The 12,500-nt window shown below is 51.2% G+C and overlaps 1 protein-coding gene across 3 annotated transcripts in view; it reads left to right on the top strand.

Moving 5' to 3' along the window:
• Nucleotides 1-12,500, top strand: part of LOC142988596 (mitogen-activated protein kinase kinase kinase kinase 4-like) — a 41,062-nt gene that overhangs the window by 21,248 nt on the left and 7,314 nt on the right. The window contains exons 7-23 of one of the 3 annotated variants that reach the window (XM_076137796.1): nt 1-97; nt 358-412; nt 577-655; nt 886-1,061; nt 1,176-1,248; nt 1,363-1,573; nt 2,913-3,074; nt 3,220-3,306; nt 5,025-5,333; nt 6,352-6,519; nt 7,645-7,941; nt 8,673-8,785; nt 9,298-9,446; nt 9,651-9,748; nt 10,236-10,414; nt 10,497-10,614; nt 11,353-11,703. The exon at nt 1-97 is cut by the window's left edge and continues 34 nt beyond it. In XM_076137796.1, coding sequence (XP_075993911.1) covers nt 1-97; nt 358-412; nt 577-655; nt 886-1,061; nt 1,176-1,248; nt 1,363-1,573; nt 2,913-3,074; nt 3,220-3,306; nt 5,025-5,333; nt 6,352-6,519; nt 7,645-7,941; nt 8,673-8,785; nt 9,298-9,446; nt 9,651-9,748; nt 10,236-10,414; nt 10,497-10,614; nt 11,353-11,703 — 2,722 coding nt within the window. The remainder of the gene's footprint in view (nt 98-357; nt 413-576; nt 656-885; nt 1,062-1,175; nt 1,249-1,362; nt 1,574-2,912; nt 3,075-3,219; nt 3,307-5,024; nt 5,334-6,351; nt 6,520-7,644; nt 7,942-8,672; nt 8,786-9,297; nt 9,447-9,650; nt 9,749-10,235; nt 10,415-10,496; nt 10,615-11,352; nt 11,704-12,500) is intronic. The other 2 variants (XM_076137797.1, XM_076137798.1) reach the window with 2 other exon arrangements.

Below are 12,500 nucleotides of genomic sequence, written 5' to 3'. Positions count from 1 at the left end.
CGTGGGTCGGAGGAACACCTTCATCGGGACGCCGTACTGGATGGCACCTGAGGTCATCGCCTGCGACGAAAACCCGGACGCCACCTACGACTACAGGGTAGGAACAGAGAGGAGATCTGCTGTCTTACAGCGGCGGCGGGTTGGGTTACAGGAGTTCATTCCTCAGTACTGCTCCTCTTCCACGTGGACCTGGTGGGACCTAGGAAGTCCTCAACCGTGTATGGGCTTCACGTGTGTCGTTGGTTTAGATCAGAACAGGATGTGGTCCCGCTCTGTCTCTGATAGGATCTGCATTCATGTATGTTGATGTGTCTGATGAACCCAAACGTGACCTGACCTTCCTCCTCTGTCCCTCAGAGCGACCTGTGGTCCTGTGGAATCACCGCTATAGAAATGGCTGAAGGCGCTCCTCGTAAGTGCACTGGCGTAACCTAAAGTTCAGTCAGCCATCATAAAGCTCTGAGGTCCTGCAGGTGGCAGAAGGGAAAAAGATCTTCAGCTGCTCTTCTTCCTCTTCCAACAGCAGCATGTTAGATGATCGACTGAGGTGGTTTGTCTCTGCTCTTCTCTCTCCAGCTCTGTGTGACATGCATCCTATGAGAGCCCTCTTCCTCATTCCTAGGAACCCTCCTCCTCGACTCAAGTCTAAGAAGTGGTGAGTGTCCTGTAGCTCCTCCTCCCTCAACCCTGAGGCTGAAGTTGAACTGCAACTCAAATATTGACAAACAGAAATATTAAATCAGGTTTAGCAAACCGTGGCCCGTGGGCCGAATCCGGGACTCAACACGTATCGTAGCCGTCCCCCTGCTGTCCCCCTGCTGTCCCCCTGCTGTCCCCCTGCTGTCCCCTTTGACCGGCTCAGCCCTGTTGTTTTCTCCTCGGCAGGTCAAAGAAGTTCTTCAGCTTCATCGAGGGCTGCCTGGTGAAGAACTACACCCAGCGCCCCCCCACTGAGCAGCTGCTGAAGCACCCTTTCATCCGGGACCAGCCCAACGAGAGGCAGGTCCGCATCCAGCTCAAAGACCACATCGACCGGACCAAGAAGAAGAGGGGGGAGAAGGGTGAGTGAGACGTTTAGCACAGCTGAACGAGTCTCTACACTTGTGTGACTGCGACTCTTCCAGGATTCCCATGACGTCTAACTTCATTATGTTGTCTCGTTCATTCATTGACAGACGAGACAGAGTATGAATACAGTGGCAGTGAAGAAGAGGAGGAGGAAGCGTCTGAGCAAGAAGGAGAGCCAAGGTAGCTACAGACGCAGCGTTCCACCGCTACCATGCTAACATGCCACCATGCTAACATGCCACCATGCTAACATGCCACATCTGTAGCGACGCTTACACTTCCTCCTCTGTGCAGCTCCATCGTCAACGTGCCGGGCGAGTCCACGCTTCGCCGAGACTTCATCCGGCTGCAGCAGGAGAACAAGGAGCGCTCGGAGGCGCTGCGGCGTCAGCAGCTCCTCCAGGAGCAGCAGCTCCGCGAGCAGGAGGAGTACAAGCGCCAACTACTGGCCGAGAGGCAGAAGCGCATAGAGCAGCAGAAGGAGCAGAGGAGGCGGCTGGAGGAGGTGAGGAGTCAGAGAGAGAGAGAGAGAGAGAGAGAGAGAGAGATGTTGTTGTTGTTGTAGGTGTCGTGGCCCTGCAGGGACCAGGTTCTGACATCCGACCCCCTGAGGCTGATTAGGCTCTAATTGGTCCCGATCCCACCGAGCCTCACAGAGCTGCTGTGTGTGTGTGTGTGTGTGTGTGTGTGTGTGTGTGTTAGAGTCACCAGGGCCGCAAACACACAACAGCTCAGTTTGGTGTCCAAACGTGAATGCATGGTTTTGCTCTCCCCTCTTCATCAAGTCTGTCCACAGTTTTCCTAAACCCTGCTGTGATGCTGAGGATGATCTTAGTCTCTTTATCTTAAAGATGATCAGGTCCCATTGAACCAAACAGGTTAGAATCCAGAGCAGGCTCATAGAAACAAGCCTGTGTTCTGTTTTATAAAGATCACAAACACAGAAGCTGCAGCTCCTGGCATCAGTGAGCACAATGACTAGTCTGCCTGTAATTGCTGACTTGCCGACTCTGGCTGAGCCTGATGCTGCGTGTCTTCACACTGATCCTGTCGGCGTGACTGAGCACGTCGCAAACATCTCCTCCGCTTCAGCGCCAAACTCTGAGCCGGAAATGACTCAGCTCATTTCAACACATTTGATGAGACGGCTGTCAGACTGAAGGTCGCCGTCCCTCCGAGGTGAACGGGCCTTTGTGTTGGGAAAACAAAGTGTGTGTTATTTATGTTCATTCTTTCCCACATCAGCCACAGCCTGAGGCGCTGTGCTGAGTCATGACTGTGCTTGTACGTCTGACGGATCCTATAATGTACAGGTGAAGAGAAAGAACGACAGTAAGACGAGAGAGAAAGAAGAAGAACGACAGAATGAGAAAAGAGAGAGGGCAGAGAGAGGCAGGAGGAGGAGGAGGAGGAGGAGGTCCTGAGTGTAGGGAGGACACACAACAAAGAGAAGCAGGGAGTTTAAAGACAAGAAGAGAAGTAGAAAAGTTGACATTGAGCCCGATGATGAAGATTCAGACAGAAAAAAAGAAAAAAACTGAGACAGATGAAGGAGTTGATGAGTTTAGAGTGTGAAGCTCTCAGCCAATCAGCTTCAACCTGCTTCCACTCTAACACCCACACAATACACACACATGGGGAAGGCTGAGAGCGTGTGTGTTTGTAGAATCGCGATATCTGAAAAACTGAATATGTGACTGAAGGCCTGAACGATGGTTGAATAGTTTCTCTGCCTGAAAGAATGAAGAAGTTAGAAGGAAAGGAAACCATGAAGTGCCTGAAGAAGATCTGAACGGGTTTGATTGAACCTCCTGCTCTTTGTTGCCTCCTGTGGCCATTTGCAGCAACAACGGCGTGAGCGGGAAATGCGACGGCAGCAGGAGCGCGAGCAGCGCCGGCGTGAGCAGGATGAGAAGCGACGTGTGGAGGACATGGAGCGTCGCCGCAAAGAGGAGGAGGAGCGCAGGAGAGCTGACGACGAGAAGAGGAGGGCCGACCGAGAGCAGGTGGGACACAAACCTCTTTCATCTGGACTTATAATAACGTAGGAGCACTAGAGATGGTGTTCTTGTACTGCTCAGGTCCACTGTGGTAGTTTGTTCTGTCATTGATGGACTTCTGGCCGGGGGCGGGGCTGTGTTTGATTGACAGGAGTACATCCGGCGTCAGTTGGAGGAGGAGCAGAGGCACCTGGAGATCTTACAGCAGCAGCTCCTGCATGAACAGGCCATGCTGCTGGTGAGCGCTCACACACGTCTCATGTCTCACACTCTGCTCTCCCTCTTCTGTCCTCCTGAAGCTCCGCCCCACATTAACCCTCTGGGGGTCGTTAGTGTAGTCACTGAACGTGTCTGCCGCATGTTCCCTGTATGACGTCATCAGTCCTTGCAGATAGAGAACATCACAGCGGTGTGTGCTTAGGGTTGATGGAGCCAGTAGATCCGGGTAGAGATGAGTTTCCTGTTGTTTGTAGCTTGTGCCTTTGTTTAAGGGCATCAAACAGCTCAGCCACAGGAGGGCAGCGTTTCTCAGTGTTGAGCAGGAGCGCTCAGCAGCTTTCCACCGTACGTAAGTGTGAGCGTTTACCCGTTCTCCCGTGCTCCGGTCAGCAGCAGAGCCTTCACTCCTTCGGGCTTCATGTTTACGGCTTTGTGTCACGACGAGCTCGGCCACGCCCCCAAGTGGAAACATGTTGAAACGACCAGGGCTGCCAAAGAATGTCTAGAACCCTGTGAGGAAAGTCTTGATTTGTATGATAGATGAAAAATAAAGTTAGTTTGGCTCGCTCCTGTTTAAGCTATGGATCTGTAATTAGATTGATGCAGTTTGTCTCCAACAGCAGACCTCAGAGGGATAATGTTTCACTTTCTGCCCTCACATTGATGTTTTAAATGTCCTATAAGTCCTATGAAGCAGCTCCTCCTCCTCCTCCTCTTCCTCTGTGAGCTGGATGGAGGGAGTGAATCTGTCTCAGCTGAGGTGGAAACGTATGAATTGTTCTCAGATCTTTTCTGAGTAAGACGGGATGTTTGTGGGGCCCTTAGTGATGATGTCACTATGAAAATGACTCATCCAACAGGAAGTGGCTTTCCCGTTTTCTGTCCATGTGTTCCAGGTTTTGCATGGGAAAGGGATCAGAGTTTTGTTGGGAGGTTTGTATGATGTGATTGAAAAGGATTCTGCTCCCCCTGAGGCTACATAGGATACTGGCATAATGACAGGATATGTGCTCCCCACCCCCCCCCCCCCCCCCCCCCCAACCCCCCCCTGGTTCCCACACAGTCCATGTGAAACCTCAGGATGTAATAAACTCAGATCAGGTTTGACATCGGTTCACAATGAAGAAACATTCATGTTTTTAATCCAGTTTCTGATATTTTGACATCGTGTTTCTCTCATTTCTCACTTCCTTATTGTTTTTGTTTGTTTTGACCTTCAAAGTCCCAGATGGATAAAGAATTAACCTTTGATCTTATAAAGATCATTGGTTGTAGTTCAGTTAAAGTCCTTGTTCTGTTTATTTTATTTTGAAAAATTCACTCGGTAGAAAACAATTTGATTGAATTTATCTGTTAAGTTTTTCAAAAAAATTAAATTGTTGTTGATTTTACTTAATTTTGAAAGAAACATTGGATTTAAAAAAAAAAAAAAAAATGAATTTATTGAGAATAATTTTACAAAATCCAGTTTAAAAAAGATTTAAGCTCCCAACTAAGAAATTTGAAATCTATAAAAAGCTGAGCTGATACACATGTGATCATCTAAGAACTCTTCACCTCTTTGGTCTGTGCTGAGATGTTCTCTGGAGCTGAAGTGCTTTGCTCCCATCCACAGCAGGAGGAAGTGAAGGTGCTGAGCTGTTAACCATCAAAGTGACAAACGTTTGTTTAACATGTAGAAGTGGAACAAAGTCTCTGTGAGTGGTTGTGGCTCAGTGTGACCCTCCTTGCTCTCAGGAGCATAAATGGCGGGAGCTTGAGGAGCAGCGCCAAGCCCAGCAGCTCCAGAGGCAGCTGCAGCAGGAGCAGGCCTACCTGCTGTCCCTCCAGAGACAGCAGAGCCTGGACAGTAAGAAAGCGGCCCAGCAGCACAGTACCAAACCCTCACTGACCCTTGACCTGGACAGGCCAAAGCAACCGCAGAACGCTCTGAGACGCTTCTCTCTCGACTCTGAGAGGACCTGGTCCACTCAGAATCGCAGTCTGGAGAAACCTACAGACCTTAACCTCCAAAGCGCCGCCCCTGACTTTGAGCCAATCAGAGAGGTGAACCCTGGCAGCCCCTTGCTGTCGTACTGACCGCTGTAGAATGCTTCCTCTGCTTGTGTGTTCTCACCCCCCCTGCTCTTGGTTGTGCTTTCCCTGCGCGGTGGTGGGTCCTGGGGTCCTAGGGTCCTGGTCTCCTGGTCTCCTGGTCTCCTGGTGTCCTGGGGTTAGAGTTCATCTAGGTCTCTCTCCAAATGTAAAGCTTTACCTCTTACTGGATGGTGTTGGGTTGTTGTAGACGAAAGGTAACAATAGAGAGAGAATGGTGCTGAAATGTTCTCCCAGTCGTCCTGCAGTGTGAGATACCTCCACCAAGGCCAAGCTAGTGCTCCTGTGACCAGAGAGAGAGAGAGACTGGAACAAAACTGTGACAGAAATTTAAGATCAAAATCTCACAATTGGACTGCAGCTCCAAGCCACGCTCATAAACCATGACTGATGATGCATCGCACAACCTGACGTACACTCACACACAACTGAGAGTTAAGAATGACAACAACTGCACTGCAACAAAGCTCTGTTCTCAGTAGGCGCCTCCACACACAGCAGCGTGTACGTCAGGCTTCTGCCGCCACAGAAGCCTGACGTCATAGAAACGGGGCCTGAGCCTCCGGGCCTGAGCCTCCGGGCCTGGTGGGTTCTGGTGGGTTCTGGTGATCCACTCTGCAGCCTCACTCTTTCCCGTTCCAGTGTTCTCCTCCTCGTGTGGGGAAATGCATGATGCTCTTCTTCTGGTCGCGGTGGCGTTACTAGCAGGGGGTGTGTTTGAGTTGTGGCGACTGTAACAGCGCTGCGTGTGATGAAGCTGCTGGTGTGCCTGAACCAGCAGGTAACTGATGATGATGATGATGATGATGTGCCTGTGTCACGTCTGTGCTGCGTGGGGGGAAACTAACAAACTGCCAGCTTACACGTTCCTCTGTACGTCCTGACCCTGAGTCCTCACTGCCCTGCGTGTGTGTCTGCTTCTCATGTCTGTGTGTGTGTCTGGGTGTGTGTGTGTGTGTCTCCTCCTCAGGCTGACGAGCGGTATCGTAAGAACATCCAGGGTTCGCCCCAGTCGGTCCAGACCAAACCGCAGCAGCCCCCCGTGCCGCCTGTACGTTCCGAGTCTTCCTACGCCAACGGGAACTCTGAGGCTGCCGCCGCCGCCGCCGCCGCCATGCACCGGCCCGTGGAACCGCAGGTAACCACGCCGACCCCCACACCCCACTAAACACGAGCAGCAGTTTGAGTTGTGTCAAAGTGGGCAAAGTGTTTGTTTCTATGTCATGTGAGGAACTGAAACCAGCATGTTGGACTTCACAGGGTTGTTCTTCAGACGACCCTGTGACCTTGTGACCTTATGACCTTGTTGCAGCGTTTCAGCCATCGTCTCGCTGTGTCTCCTGTGGATTTTGTCTTTTCTTTGCTTATTTTCCCAACACAAACTCTAATCTGAAGGTTTGTTTCAGGGGTTTCCTTCAGGTTGTCTCATCTTCCAGCTCAGATCTTTCCGGATGTTTCAGGATGGACTGGACTCTGCTGCTGTTTCATGCCTTTGTCTTTCCTTTGAAGTCACACACTCAATGATGAAGCTTCATGCTGGCTGTGATTAACCCTTTAACAGGTTCCTGCTCCCACTCGTCTGTGTGTGTGTGTGTGTGTGAGTGTGTGAGTGTGTGAAGGTTTCAGGTGTTTCTTCAGGTGCTGATGTCTCTCCTCCACATTCCTCATGAGCTGATGATTCATTCATCCATAATTCATAAACAAGCTGTGACTCAGACTGTGACTCATCAGGCCAAGACTGTGTGTGTGTGTGTGTGTGTGTGTGTGTGTGTGTGTCTCATTAATGTCAAGCTCATTGTGCTCGAACGTGTCGGTGATCATTGTGGACATGTTGTAGTTTTAACCCTTTGCATTCTGCCACCGCTCTACAAACCCATGGATGTGCATGATGTATGTGTTCACATGTATGTTACTCACATTGTGTTTGCATGTTTATGCTCATTGTTGATGGTGAGGTTGATTCTCCTGAGGGCTAAATTCAATGAGACTTTCTGTCTGCTCAGACTGTCTGTCTGCTCAGACCGTCTGTCTGCTCAGACCGTCTTCAGGAGCCAATCAGCTTCACCTTCACTGCCTGTGCTTCTTGTTTTTGAAGTTACTGCGCTGGTTTGCTTCCTTCAGGAGAAACCCAAATGTTTGGCATGTTGCCATGGTATCACTAAGCTAACTCGATGGAGGCAGTGGGAGCGTTTGAGAGGATCTGTGTTTGGTGTCTGTGTGCATGCAAACTCACCGCCCCTCCCCCATGTGTTTGTTCTGTAAGGTCCGCTCCCACCTGGCTGCTGTAAAGAGCAGCGGCAGCACCGCCTCCTCAAACTCCTCTGCTGCCCCCCCGCCTCCTGTTGTGTCGCGGTCAAACTCCCTCAGCGAGCCGCTGCCTGCTAGCTTTGAAAACCTTCAGCTGCGCAACAGCCAGGAATCCCACCAACACCATCATCACCCTCACTTTCCATCACCATCCTCCTCCTCATCAGTACCTGCACGCACTGACCCGCAGCCCCATCCCCAACCTAGACCCTCAGCCCATGAGACCACCCCCACAAAGGAGGTCCCCCCCAGGGTAAGGACAGGAGCACAGACCCCCGCTGTAGTAGAATGGTAGTGCTGACTGGAACAAACAGGAAGTCCAAGAGAGCAGAGTCCTATTGTACTAAACCAAGATAGGTCAGTTTCTGTCAGTCTGGGATTTATTTATCACCTTGGCTGAGGCGGTTTGGTTTTTGTCCCTTCGTCCTTTAATCTGCAGGATGACTTCAAGCTTATGAACCTAAAGTCATAGAAACAGAATTATGTTTAGTTAGTTTAGAGATGATTTTTGAGCTCCGTGTCAGGAACGTTCCCCTGTCATAACATTAACCTGCCGTGTTGCCTTCACTGACTCACAGGCTGCTCTGAGCTCTGCATGCTTGGCTGTGTTACGCTGCATTATGGATGCTACCACTCATTGTTCTGCTCTGGATTTGTGGAACTTGTCACATTCGACGTGTGTGTTCTCTTAAGTTCCAACAGTCAGGAAGTTAGGATCCAATATCTAGAGAGCAGGACAGTCCGGCACATTTCTGATCATTGGAATAAGTTGCCAGTCTAGCTTGATAGAGCTATTGTAGGTTATGGAGGTAGCTCATATGTAGCTAGTAGCTTTTAGCTTCATATAAATGTTAGACATCATTTGTTGTACTGCACATTGGCCAAGATGACGGCTAAAGGAACTCCACTGGAAATCCAGGGAATCTGATATCTGTGTACGCTCAGAGTGTGTGTGTGAGCTGTTCACTGTCTTTATGATGAAAGGTTCCTGTCAGGACCACATCAAGGTCCCCTGTGTTAACACGCCGAGATTCACCTCATCACCACGGCAACTCCACCACCCCCAGCAGCCAGGCGGTGCCTCGTGGGGTCAGCAGGTACGTACGCGTCTCCAGCTCCAGGCGGCTCGGTCTGAAGGGGTTAAATCATTTCTATTAACTCCTCTTCATGTTAAAGGCCTCCACTATGATCAATACATTTATTTACACTAGCCAACAACACTTTAGGACATGTATTTGCTAACAGCTGGTATCACAGTAGTAGAGGACCCAGATCAGCTCCCTGTGGCACTTTGTTAGTTTGCATACACATCTGCAGGCAACAACATGTTCCCATAATGCACCTGACCTCTGCCTTTGATCTGAACGAGGCCTCCTGTCACTCACACTAAAGCATCAGACCGGTGTCAGTCTGGAGATCAATACATGTGATAGATGAGCCCACTCAGTTAATTAACCACTTTATTTAAATCCTACATCCACATCTAATATCTTTGATTTAAACTGAAAATTAATGGTTAACGACTCAAAGGTTTTACTGTAAAATGAGCTGAAGCGGAGGTCGTCCAGTCCATTTTGGTGTGCGTTGATCACGGTGTGTGTGCGTGCAGTGGGGCGGAGCCTCGGCTGCTGTGGGAGCGAGTGGAGAAGCTGGTGCCCAGGCCGGCCAGTAACACCGGCAGTGCAGGCTCCAGTTCATCCAGCAGCTCCAGTAACTCTGGATCCCAGACTGGATCTGGAGAGAGGTTCAGGGCCCGCTGTGAGTCCACACACACACACACCTCTGCTCTGTTAAACCTTCATTATGCTGCTTCAGAATGTAGGACTTTAGGTTTGTTATGGTTGATGAGTTTCTCATTTACACACCCAAACATGTCAGCTGTTCCCGTCAGCGTGGACTCGGCTCTCTTCCTCATGCTGACCTTGCACTGTGCCCCCCCTTTTCCTCCCGCCCTCCCCACAGCCTCGTCCAAATCCGAGGGCCCGCCCCTCCACCGGCCCGAGAATGCTGGGAAAAAACCCGAGGAGAGGAAGGAGGCGGTGAAGCCGAACAAGCCGGCGGTGAGAGCCTCGACTCGACGCCGACTAGCCAATAGAGAGCTAGCTGGGATAGAGCTAGATCAGCACCCTGTGTGTGTGTGTGTGTGTGTGAATAATGAGGGGTTTGTCGTGTGATCTGGTGTTTGATCTCATTGGCTGAAGGTTTTCTGCACTAACGTCTGGCCTTCTTCCCTCTTCTCTTCTCTAACGTCATCCTCTTCCTCCTCACCTGTGACTCTAATGAGGTTTCATGTTTTCAGCTCTTTCCATTAATCCACTAACCCGGTGCAGCTTGGAGCCGTCGGCTGCGTCTCTTCATCCTTTGGCTTTGCTGCTCACACGCTGGCTTCTCATTGGCTGGCGCACCTGTAACTGCACTTCCTCTCCAGCAGCTTCCCGTTTCCTGACAATCGCTTACGGCCATAAACCAAAAAAATGCACGCCCGGACAACAGGAAGCGACCCCTCGACGCACAATGACCTTTGACCTCTTGCCTCCTCCCCTTTAGGACCTGACGGCACTGGCCAAGGAGCTGCGTGCGGTGGACGACGTCCGCCCCCCCAACAAGGTGACGGATTACTCCTCCTCCAGCGAGGAGTCGGACACCACCGATGAAGACGACGACGAGGAGGTGGACCAGGAGGCGGGGGAGGAGTCGACCTCTGGCCCGGAGGACTCCAAAGCTGTGTGAGTGCCGACTGTGAGCCTGTGACCCCGGGGTTCGGTCAAACCCGGCGGTGTGTGTTGAACGCTCCCGTCTCTCCCGCAGCTCCTCCAGGCTGAGCAACGGAGAGACCGAGTCGGTGAAGACCATGATCGTTCACGACGAAGGTGAGAGCGACGCCGGCTCCACGCCGTGCAAAGACAGCACGCTGATCGTCAGACAGGTAACCTCACACGCCCACGACACGCCCACAACACGCCTGCTCGCCCCATCAGCACGTCGCTCCCCTGCCTCATACGTTGGTGTTTCCTTTTGTGCGTTGTGTTCATCCTCCTGTTTGTTCCGTTCTCATGGCCGACGCTCAGATGAAACCCAGAAGCTGTGGAAGGTCGTGTGTCAAACGTCAGCAGAGACGCAAACCTGAATATGTGTAGATGAGATTGACAGAGGATTGACAGAGGATTGACAGATGATTGACGGATGATTGACAGATGCTTAGGCAGCGAGGATCGTTATCAGACTCCATTCTGTTCCAACCAAACAGCAGCCTGGATGTCTAACAGTCACTTGGGCTTTAACCGAAGTTAACAAAGATGCTTTTCTATTAAAACACTCGTTGGTTGCCATGGTGCCTGATGGTTGTGGAGGGCCCTCTTGTGTAAACACTGCTGACAGTTCAACATGTTCAACCATCCAAATGAACCAGAAGCCTTTAGTTAATGTATGGATGAATAGCACAGCTTTAGATACGGACAGTATAAAGGTCAGAGGTCATCAGAACTTGGTTGTGTTCAGGGTCAAAGGGCAGCTGGAGTCTTTGTGTGTCTAACCAGCGTCTCCTCTCTGCCTGTAGAGTAGAGGCTGTAGTTGGTCCTTGGCTGTAGCTCACAGCGTCCCTTCTCCTGAGCTCAGCAGGGCCGCACCTAGACCCAAAGTCCTCTTCCCCTCTTTCTACTTCCAGAGCGCAGGTGACAGCAAAAAGCGGCCCGGTCCAAACCCGGGCCAAACCCAGAGCCCCGTCCTGCTCACGGGGTTTGCCCCGAGTCCCGGCTCTCCGTCCGGCCCGGGCCTCGCTCACCACGCCCCCGGCCCCCACCATCACCATCACCATCACCACCACCACCACACCCCGCAGCACCCGGACAGGAACGGCTTCGGGGGCCGCATCCACCACCTCCCAGACCTGATCCAGCAGAGCCACCATTCCTCCCCATCCTCCTCCGCATCCTCCTCCCCTTCCTCCTCCACCCTCGCCAGCCCATCATCCATGTCCCCACAGAGCCCCCTGGACAAGCTGGCCATGCTCATGGAGGTATGTCCCCCCCCCCGGCCCCCTGAGCGGGTCTGGATTAGAGGTGGAACCATCATGGACACTCAGAGTTTGACAGTAGAATCAACACAAAGCTTCCACCTCCACATGTTGACACTTTAATGAGCAGACCCTCTCATGATGCTGTGTGGAGGAGACGGCACTCCTTCATACAAACACAAACACATCAGTCAGACTCTACATCAAATGTTCCAGTTACAAGAAAATGTAAAACATGAAAGCTAAGGAGTTTCTCAGGCTGATGAAGAAATGTCAGAGCCCAGGATGAGAGAGTTCAGATTCAGGTCGTCTGCTTTGTGCTCAAACTCTCAGTGCCCATGATGCCCTTTGGTCAAACACTCTGGATTGTTGTGAGCGCCCTCTGCTGGCAGCAGACGGCACCGCTGCTCCTTTCTCACCCTTTCTTGGCTTCTTACCACTGTTTCTCTCTACTAACACAGTTTGTGCTCAGACGTGATGATGATGATGATGATGATGATGATGATACCAGGTGGAGAGGCTCATGGCTTTGTGTGGCTTTTCTAAACATTGGACCTGATCAGCATAAAGGCTTGGTCATACGTGTGCACACGTGTAAAAGAACCTAAGGGAAGCGTGTGTGTTCACCGGCATAAAGAGAGGAAATACCAAGAAGTCGTCAATCATTGAATAGTGCCATCGCCATGACTACGTTCCGTTGTTTATCAGAACCAAGCGAGTGTGAAGCGGCTGCAGACTGAGGACACGATCACGTCTGTCCTGTGTGTGTGTGTGTGTGTGTGTGTGTGTGTGTGTTGTAA

The sequence above is a fragment of the Genypterus blacodes genome, unplaced genomic scaffold (assembly GCF_046128005.1).
Source record: "Genypterus blacodes isolate CSIRO-AG114 ecotype Tasmania unplaced genomic scaffold, CSIRO-AGI_Gbla_v1 ptg000337l_1, whole genome shotgun sequence".
Classification (NCBI taxonomy): Eukaryota; Metazoa; Chordata; class Actinopteri; order Ophidiiformes; family Ophidiidae; genus Genypterus; species Genypterus blacodes.
This window is presented reverse-complemented; position numbering and strand designations above follow the sequence as displayed.